At 35.1% G+C, this 10911-nt stretch overlaps 1 protein-coding gene and 1 long non-coding RNA gene across 2 annotated transcripts in view; one reads left to right on the top strand and one right to left on the bottom strand.

The window, feature by feature from the left end:
• Positions 1-10911, bottom strand: part of LOC109819374 (GATA transcription factor 28-like) — a 38479-nt gene that overhangs the window by 23234 nt on the left and 4334 nt on the right. Inside the window, exon 2 of the mRNA XM_020385088.1 lies at positions 10690-10693. Coding sequence (XP_020240677.1) covers positions 10690-10693 — 4 coding nt within the window. The remainder of the gene's footprint in view (positions 1-10689; positions 10694-10911) is intronic.
• Positions 7809-10454, top strand: LOC109819381. Its single transcript, XR_002241528.1, has 2 exons — positions 7809-7917; positions 10150-10454. It is a non-coding gene; the product is annotated as an uncharacterized LOC109819381 (long non-coding RNA).

Below are 10911 nucleotides of genomic sequence, written 5' to 3' on the forward strand. Positions count from 1 at the left end.
ATTCCGTCGATCTGGCCGGAGGCCGGCGACCCGTTCGAATCGAGCATCGCCAAAACCCGAAACCCTAACCCTATTTTTTTTGTTGGGGGGTTTTCTCGGTTCGTTAACGGAGGGCGAGACAAGGCGACGTACGGCCCGGGCGTATTATAGGGAGGATCGATGGGCTAGTGCTTTTGGAGTCGGAGGAAATTACAGTTTTGGGTCACGATGTTTTTGTGCTTTTGCTGACGTGGCAAGACTTTTGCTGGGGTTACGTTTGATGCGACGCGTGGCGATTTGGACTCGCGCGTTTGGGAGCTGAATGGATTTGGGTGGACTCTGGTCTGTCGCGTCACCACCAACATTTTCAATTAACAAACTTTGTTAATTAAAAGGGAAAATCTTTTTTTAACCCAAAGTTTTACTTCAACTTATTTTTAAACCCATCTTCTTTCATTATGATCCATACACCCAAAATACAACACCCACTTATTTATAAACCCAAAGTATCACTTATTTATAAACCCAAAGTATCAAATACATCATATTTCTGGTGCTCCTCCCACTCAAAAAAACCCTAAAACACTCAAAAACACTCGACTACTGACGCATCGTGTTTATTGACCGATTATCCACCGCGTCGGGCTGTCCTCGTTGAATTTCGAAGCTTCAGGCAAAGTATAGCACTTTACGGGAAAGTATAGCACCTTATGGCCAAAGTATAGCACCTTATGGCAAAGTATAGCACATTATGGGCAAAGTATAGCACCTTAAGGTCAAAGTATAGCACCTTATGCTCTCTAAAAATTCTGCACATCAAGTTGTCGAGAACCATTTTAGTTTTTTTCCCCGCAACGAAAACATTCGACGATCGACGCATCGTATTTATTGGCCAATCATCTACCGCGTCGGGCGGTCCTCGCTGAATTTCGAAACTTCAGGCAAAGTATAGCACTTTATGGGGAAATATAGCACCTTATGACCAAAGTATAGCACATTATGGCAAAATATAGCACCTTATGGCAAAATATAGCACCTTATAGGCAAAGTATAGCACCTTATACCCAAAGTATAGCACCTTATCTCTCAGGCGGTCCTCGCTAAATTTCAAAGCTGCAGAATTTTCAGAGAGCATAAGGTGCTATACTTTGGGCATAAGGTGCTATACTTTTCCCATAAGGTGCTATACTTTGTCATAAGGTGCTATACTTTGGCCATAAAGTGCTATACTTTCCCGTAAAGTGCTATACTTTGGCCGAAGCTTCGAAATTCAGCGAGGACCGCCCGACGCGGTAGATGATTGGCCAATAAATACGATGCGTCGATCGTCGAATGTTTTCGTTGCGGGGAAAAAAACTAAAATGGTTCTCGACAACTTGATGTGCAGAATTTTTAGAGAGCATAAGGTGCTATACTTTGACCTTAAGGTGCTATACTTTGCCCATAATGTGCTATACTTTGCCATAAGGTGCTATACTTTGGCCATAAGGTGCTATACTTTCCCGTAAAGTGCTATACTTTGCCTGAAGCTTCGAAATTCAACGAGGACGGCCCGACGCGGTGGATAATCGGCCAATAAACACGATGCGTCAGTAGTCGAGTGTTTTTGAGTGTTTTAGGGTTTTTTTGAGTGGGAGGAGCACCAGAAATATGGTGTATTTGATACTTTGGGTTTATAAATAAGTGATACTTTGGGTTTATAAATAAGTGGGTGTTGTATTTTGGGTGTATGGATCATAATGAAAGAAGGTGGGTTTAAAAATAAGTTGGAGTAAAACTTTGGGTTAAAAGAAGATTTTCCCTAATTAAAAACGTATCTTGAAGCTTAAGAGTGTTTTGTACACAAATAGTATAACCTCTTTTATTGAAGAAAAATAACAGGGACTTCAAAAGGCGCACCAAAAGTAACTTCAAAACTATAAGAAATCTTGCTAATTATGTTACTAACAATTCAAATAAATAGTCTAAACTACCTTGAAAATAGGGAAGAGAAAAAAAAATAGATATTTAAATTACATAAGGATAAAATTGAAACATGTAACTCTTAAAGCACGTGACAGTTTATGCAAATATTGTGAGGTTTGGTGGAAAAAAACACATGTTTGTACTACAATTGCGAGTGCAATAATTTAAAATCGATACCTGGATCAAAATTATAATTACATGAAACCAAACAACCCCTAAAGCAAAAAATTCACCATGACAAATCTGATTTAGCTAAGAGGAAATTAGCTCGACTCTTGATCCACAGGCAATTGAAAATAAATAATGTGCAATTCCAGATAATCTTTCTTTTAGAAATAGCCGACGGTGGCTATACTTTATGACAACACTATAAGCATACTAATTACACGATTACAGAGAGTTCATCTTATAGGTCTTCCGCAATGCCAAGCTTCATATATACATTTGTTGAGTTACTACCAACTCTTACTACACTCAGCTCAAAATCTCCATTATCACTTAATTATGTGTTAACGAGATACCAAAATCCTCGACAATGGATACAATAATATGCAGAAGGACATGATTTTATTTCCGCTCATTAAGCTTGGGAATTTTCTTGTACTCGTACTTGTTAATATCAATCTGTTTCTGCAAAGCCTGCACAAATGGAAATAATCATCAGAATAAAGTAAAGGACTGAAAAATTTTCTTCTTGTTGAACAGTTAAATAAACAGCAAAGACCATGATAATATGATTTACCTTCAGCTCCTCCTCTAGGTTGATTTTCTTAGGCTTATAGCCTTCAACCGGCCCTTCTCTTGTGAGGGCTTTTGTGGTCTGAATGATGTCCCATTCTAGATCATCTTTTTCCTTTGTTATCTCTTTACTGTGCAGAGAATAAGAACACCTTAGTTTGCAAGATAAAGCAGTAGAACAGGCCATGGGGCATTGTAGCTACAAAACTTGCTGAGTCAACATGGCAGGAGAAATATCAGAGGTTTTCAGAATCCACAGTAAAAGCATAACAAATCAATGGATAAGGTAGAAAGAAAAACTACTTAAAATTAAAATGATACGTTCAAGGGTGAGTTAAGACTGCAAAACAACTATAACTTCTATTAGATTTTTAACGATTTCAGATATATACCCTTTCAAATTATAGGCATTTTTTTCATTTGCACTTCAAATCATTATAATTCTAAATTCACCCCTCAAATTGCTTTATCCGCTCAAATTTACCCCCCACCATAACTTCTATTAGATTTTTAACGATTTCAGATGCTAAACTACCCATTTAACCCTCTTTTCAGTTATTTTGAAAAACATCAGAAGAAAAAACCAATACAATTACAAATTTAACCTATTTAACTCGGATTCCTATTCGTTTTTAAAAGAAAAACCCAGATAGTGTTCCCTTCTCTTACGGTTGGGACGTTGCTTTCATTTCTTCGCTGGTTTCTTGCAAAGTCTCTAACCCAACAAAGAAGAAGATACTCCACCTTCGCGCCAGCGACGGCTTAGGTCACCTAACACATCTTCTTTACCATGCATCAAAATATCAAATGCCCGATTTCATTTTCTAGAATTTCCCTTAAAATTTCCAATGGCAGTCTATAATATGACGAGCATCATTTGGGAAGCAATTCCTGCCATTCATCTACCACATCAAAATATCAAACTCATTAGATACGGTCGGGTTTGCTTCAGCCCATACCCAAGTTCAAAACTACGATTTTATAGGGTTGTTTGAGTGTCTAGTTAGAAACAAGCACTTCCCCACTTAAAATAATCAACATATAAAAGAAACTTAAAATTGTGATAGGAATTTTAATTCTAAAACACATGAATTGAAAAGGAATCATCGTCTCTTGTAAATTATTTTAAAAGAGGGAGTTCTTGAAAAACTTTCCCTTCCCCAAAATAACCTTCAACTATTGTAAATATAACAAATTTATACATTTTTATCGTTTCACAGAGTTAATAAATCGGCAGCCTAAAAGCCTTCGTTCCTTTCATTTCCCCTTCTGTTGGTTAAGAATTCCCTCTAGCAGCCACCTTCAGTTACGCTTCCCCCTCCGTCGTTTCACAGAGTTACGCTTCTCCTCCAGCAACGCCATCTCACTTTCTTAAATCCTCATCATCACCGCACCCCCTCTGCCATCATCTCCTCACTTTTCAAATTTTGGGCATCGATTACGATCACGAACAAACCCTAGCCGGCGACGAGTTCCATCCTTCATATTTCCAGTGCTTTGTCTGCCTGTAAGCTATTTCTACCTTCAAAAACTCGCTTTTTACGGTTTTCATATGTTGAATTTGGTAAAAAAAGAAGATTTTTAGCCTGATATTGCTGATTATTGCTTGAATTTGCAAGTTATCCATATCTTCTCTTTCGATGCCAAGAACTCCTCAATCTCCGATGATCCCATGTTTTTTTTTCTCTTCTATCGCTTGATTATTTGTTAGGGTTTAGTATTTGAGCTCTTTGATCACTAGATTTTTTTTATTGGTGCAGGCTAGGTTTGCAATTAGCGGGGACCCGCTAGGGTTTGCGGTCCATCCCAGTGAGGATGAATTTGTTTGTTCTACTGCTAATGGATGCAAGTGAGTATTGAATTTACTTTAAAAGATGGAATTTCACATGTTAATTTATTGAAATTGAAGTGATTTTGGTTTTGGTACAACAATTTAGGGGTTTAGGGTTTCTGGGTGTAGGAAAGTAGATATCTCAGTAGACAGCGGAAGGTTGTGAAGTTTTCTGCATGCTGAACTTAAAGTGAGGTTTGACATATGAAACTAAGCTGGCTTGTAAAAGTGGAAGTTTGGATCTGTATGGTAGAAATACAAGCTGAAGAATCCATGACTTCAAAGTAGATTGAAACTTTTATTGTCAAGTTAAATATTTTAGAAGTTCCTTCTGTTTTCCCCCCTATAACTTTAAATTTAAAATCACTGCATAGATATCAATATTCTTTTTAGCTAACACTAGCGGAGATGTTTCTCTTTACTGGTAAACTGAAGCTATACAAGTATTTCAGCATCCCCATTTTTTATGCTAACATTTGAATGTTGTATGTTTGTCAGGCTTGTGGATTGGTGAAGAACCTTGCTCTGATGGTATACATAACAGTAGGATCAGTTGCGCATCCAATTTTGGAGTTTTTGGAGGAGTGGAGTACAGAAAACTTTGAGATATGCATTTTTTATTTATTCCTTGTGAATGTGAGCTGGATCTTTTGTATGCTTGTAGTTGCTCAAAATGGTATATTGTTGTCGAGTTTTGTGTAGGTGGAACCATTCCGTTTTGGTTCTTCTCCACATTCTGAATGGTAGGAATTTGGGGATTTTCATGTGTCTAGATGATTATGCATTTTAATGTATATATTGTTGTATACATTATGCAAAACGAAATGCAATAGCAATTCATTTGTTAGAAGTATGAAACAAAATTATGCAGCATTGTCAATCTATAGAAATGTATTGGGTCTACTGCTGCTATGTTGGTTATAGAGTTAAAAGAACACTTGACAAAGAAATGTTTCATGTCTCAGAAAAAGGACATGCCAAGCTGTGATCTTGCGATCGTCCCCTTTTCAAGATCTTTGATATGCTAATTTTATAATTGCTTAGTGCATGATATGATTTGTTTAAGGTCACTGTTTAAATCTTGTTTGCTTTTGACTGAGGTTAGATTAGAATGTTCTATGTTCTAATTGTGTCAAAGCTAAGTGAAATACTTGATCTGAAGCCAATAAAACTTGTCATTAAAGACACGGTGAAGGGCAATTTAGGTAAGTTGTCTTGAATAGGAGATGTCTGGAGTCCTTCGAACCACAAAAGATGCTATAAATTTTCAGCTGCAAAGGAATCTTGAATCTCCAAAAAATGATTAAAAAGAAATGCCCTATAGTCCTCTTTTGTTAAAATCACAGAAAGTAACTAATCTTTGAGGTTCCATATGACAAAGATACAATGGAAGGGATTTTACAAATGATTAATAGACTGCTCACTACTAATTAAAGAGATTCATTAGTTATGAGAAGTTGATATCAGAACTAAACGAGTTTAAATAATGAAATAGTTTGTAAAACAATTAATTATATTAATTGATACGAGTCAATTAATATAGCTTCTGGAGCAGTCAGGGGCAACCAGAGTCACAAGCTCTTGCTTAGAGAAGTGTATTATATTACATTATAGCTTCTGTTAGAGAAGTGTCCTATATACATTACATTATAGATAAACTTAGGCTCGATGACTCTTGAACCTTGATACTATGATTATCCTTGTACATCCACCTTTTGTTGGCCTTTAAAAAAAAGAAAAATAGGTTTTCTTGTGACCTTGAAAACGCAAGGTCACTTATTGGAGATCAGGAGAAACTTTTTTTCTTTCAGGTGCTCAACAAATATGTTCTTAGGGAGGCACTTGAAATATTTGGTGTTCTTCTTGAATTTACTCGTGTCTTTTATGGAAGTCTCTGTGCTTGTTTATGATTCGGTCTTCAAAGAATCACTTTGCCCAACTCTACTTGCATATTAGTTAGCGTTTTATTTTAGTTTGCTTGCAGCCAACTCGAATCAGTCGTCGCTTTCTCCTATGAAATAATGCTAGAATGTTTTTCAAAAGCGATCCTTTTTAGGGCCTTATTATGTGTGTGCACATCACCTCTTGGCTACAAACTTATGTGTGTTAGAATTTTAGTATTCAAACAAACCAATTCATAATGTAACCAATTATTATACTTTCGAGTGTAGTGTTATTCGATGTTACCATGGTAAATGGAGGTGTCTAGAGTGTTTTGTTTGTTACAGTTCTCTGCATTATTTTGTAACATAACTAATTTTTCTTGGTCATAGGGGTATTTTTCATAACTGCTTCTAGAGCTGTGGTGATATGTAATATTGAAGCTCCCTTGGCTACTTCACGTTTTTTCTTGGTGTCAATGGCTACTGACACCATGAATCTACTATTGCGTAACATATGAGTCTACTTGCTTTAGTAGGGAGGTATGACTGTGATTTGAGACTCTCATGGAGTTTGACTTAAGATATAATTACTGCCTAGGATTTTATATGTCCTTATTGCAACGATTATGTTACTGGTTTCTTCTCTCACATGTATAGATGCAAAAAGAAAAAAAAAGGAAAAGGGAAAAGTCTTGTTTTATGAGGAGGAACCTCCAAGTTAAAAAAGAAAAAGAAAAAACATCATACATTAAAGCCTTTTGCTTATTATTTGTTTTTTTCCATACATACTTCATCATCTGATAAAGTTTCATGTGGACTTGAAGAAGTCAGAAGAGCGCAATGCATCCTTTTTTATTATTGAGCAAACACCTTTATGTTATTTATCTAAATTATCTGCACATTTGGACATGGTGAAAATTACTTTGAAATAGATTTGGATATGCACAGATTCAGTTACAACTGACCTTTTCATCCCAAAATTTAGTTTTTCAGTGAGATTTCTATGGGGATACTTCGAGCATTCAGTGAAATTGCACTGCACCTGTTATACAAGGTCCCAAGGAAACATTTGTTTGCTTAGAATTGTAGACTTTAGGTCGTAATGCATGAGAGGAATAAAAAATGCTTTGACTTGTAAGATATAACATGTACTCATATTTTCCTGTGCTTTTCAGGCGAATGATGCACAATTGAGCACAATGGTTTCTGAGCATGTAAGAATGTCTATTTTCTGCAATAAAATGCTAATTTTCCCCCAACCATTGCTGAAATCTGCTACTGTTGAATAACCATAATGCTAAATATGATTTCAGCTTTACAAACTGTTTATATTCTCCTCTTTTGGTCGTTCTCCTTTTCCCTTTGTGAGGATTGCACACGTTTTCCAATCTGTTTAAATTTGTTGTTGACAATTTTTTAACATTTTTCGTAGGTTGAGCAAGCACATGCTGCTATAGTTGCTCTCACTTCATCTCAGAAGACAGTAAACCAGATCCGGGAAAACTTTGTGCCCATTGAAAGGTATAGCCTTGGTTCGGGTCTAGGCATTGTTTGATATATTTTATGTGTACTAATTGCGGATTTCCTTCCATATCTTATGTGAACGGGTCTAGGCATTGTTTGATATATTTTATGTGTACTAATTGCGGATTTCCTTCCATATCTTATGTGAACTTCTTTTTTAATATTGCTATACATTTTAAATCGCCGGTATGTGACATGTCAGATTGTGGCAAGAGTGTCAAACGCTGATAGAAAAAATCACGACAGGATAAAACTTCTTAGCAATGCGAGGAACAACTTGAACACAACACTAAAGATTGGTTAGACTATCTTGATATCCTCACAGTATTCTGGTTTTCAAATTGTGCAAACCAAAACCGAAATTTTCTAATTTCATTTATTTTGTTGTTCCTTCTGCTTCTGGTGTCTTTTTCATTTACCTATTAGTTTGTAATCAGTAATTTTAACCAAAAACAACTAGGGTCTCATCGTAACCTATTATTAGATATGCTTCTACTATTCATAATAGACAATCTATGCATCTGAGGACTAATATTCAATCTTAAATGTGATGATAGATCTAAGTGAGAAATAAAGTGACAACATCCATAGCTTGGGAAGGTACTTTTTAGTGTTACATCTGTGACTAAAGGACCTTATGTGGCATAATGGAAGATTATTTCAGGGGGATATTTCTGCCTTGGATGATAGCAAAAAACTATATGGTACTTCACCTCGGAGAGGTCAGTTGAACCCAAAATGAATTGCAGGAAGTATTTGAGATAGGTAACAAAATCAAGATCTAGATTATTATAATGGTTTTGGCGATGGAGGTGCAGAGAAAATGCTTTCAGATGGTAGAGATGCATGATTGTCCATTCAAGTAGAGTTAATCAACGTTAAGTATCAATTTACATTGCAGCCAATGCTACCAATCAGTAAAGGATACACCACCATTCAGATGGATCCGACTTGTTTAGCTCAACTTCCTGTTTTCCAATAATGTTTTTCCTTTTAAAAAAGTATTTTACACTCACATAATAGTAGGCCAGTAGTAGTTGGCAGATGTGAAAGAAATTGAGCTCACATATGTAGTAAGTTTGGGGTATTGAGGTTCAATTGGTATAAACTTTGTGATACTAAAGTGTGAGCTCACATATGTAGTAAGTTTGGGGTATTGAGGTTCAATTGGTATAAACTTTGTGATACTAAAGTGCAAATAACCCTTTGCTTTATTTTAGTTTCCTTCTATCAAGGCTCAAGAACAATAATTATATCCTATAAGATTGTTTTTAATGATGTGAATGCTTTTTTTCTTGCGAGCAAAACTTAGGGGTCCACGCTCTATTCAACCTGACAAAGGCAAATTAAATATTTTGTCGATAAAAATCCTTTACTAAATCATATTTTTGGACTAGCATTTTTAATTGGATACCTTATAGCTAATTTCAAAAATTTTAGGAAAAAAATTTAAGATGTAAAAACTAATTAATACCTTTGGCTCAACTTAAAAAAAATAATAAATTTAACCTTTTTTATCTTCAACAAATCATCATAGGCTATATCCCTTTCGCTCATCTGTTAGAACGATAAGTAGATATAGTAGTTTAATATATTTTGTTTAGAGAGCTTTATTTGTTTTTTTCCCTTTTCTTTTTTAGCCGTTTAATAATAATTGTAATTGACTCAATTGTTCTATACTAAAGATTCTGAAATTTCTAAATTCCTATCAGAGAGTAAACTTTTACTAAATGGACATTGTCAAATATCTTGCAATATCTTAATTCATGTAAGCAAATATGAGCTCAAATGCCAATTGGAATTACTATGAGGAAAGTATTAATTTCATGATACATATAAAAATTGATAATGCAATTGCTAAAGGAAATTATTAAGCTTACAGGCTACAATTCATATGATAACTTAGAGAATGATAGTTAGCCAAAACGCATTTGCATCTATTAGCTTAATTATTCTATTGATAGACTCTATAGCGTAACAGATATTATAGATGTTAATGTAAGAAATGTTGGTAGACTTTATAATGTAAGAAATATTATACATGTAATTGGTATTTGTTTAAAAAGAATGTTCCTTATAGGAGAGATTGATTTCTATATTGCTTTGTTCAATATCAATGATTCGATCAATACTTAGGTGATCTGCTCTAATTCCCTATGCATCTCTGTTTCATGTTCATTTAACTGTGTTCAGAAATTTATATGTCTTGATATGTCCTTATTGTTTTAGCCTTTCCGACCATAAAACCATGGCGAAACAATAAGAGACGTGGGGAGCTGCTAGGACACCAACAACTTGATGCTATGTAGTTGAGTTCAGGTCTTTGGTGAATGAAGATGTTTTTTAAGCTCTATACTTTGTTGATAAATGTTGCTAATGTTCCATTTTTTGGATGTATGTTAGGAGTTGTTTTGATTTTTGATGTATACAGCTAGGGGGTTTTATATTTTTTTGGTGTGATGTAATGAGAGATACTCTTCATTTTGTTCTTTGGTTGGGGATTTTGATGATTATATGTAAGTGGATTGTAATCACCCAATTTTTTTCAAAAATGTATTACTCGGTTGAGGTCTCCTTTCAAGACTCAATCCTTTCTCTTAAGAAGACATGGTGGAAGCTATTCATACATGAGAAGAGCTTGACTTCATAGTGATTAACTGATGTTAGACAATTGTCTATGTTGAATGTAAGGTGGTCCGTACTTGACCTGTATTTTCTTGAAAACATATTGCGCTTGTTGAACAAAATCTATTGCATTCTATCTCGAATGCTGCTCATATTATTTTGTTATAGGACAAAAGATTTAATATTCAATCCAAGTATCTCATTCATTCAATGAGGTTATTAGTGTGATTATTAGTTCTTATATCCAAATGTCTAAAAGATTTCGACTTATTCGGTTTGACGTCTCATAAGGTCCAGTGACTTTATTTTATGTCTATATGTTTGACCCATTGCTTACATTCATTAATTTAATAACAAATCTTTCCC

The sequence above is a fragment of the Asparagus officinalis genome, chromosome 1 (assembly GCF_001876935.1).
Source record: "Asparagus officinalis chromosome 1, Aspof.V1, whole genome shotgun sequence".
Classification (NCBI taxonomy): domain Eukaryota; kingdom Viridiplantae; phylum Streptophyta; class Magnoliopsida; order Asparagales; family Asparagaceae; genus Asparagus; species Asparagus officinalis.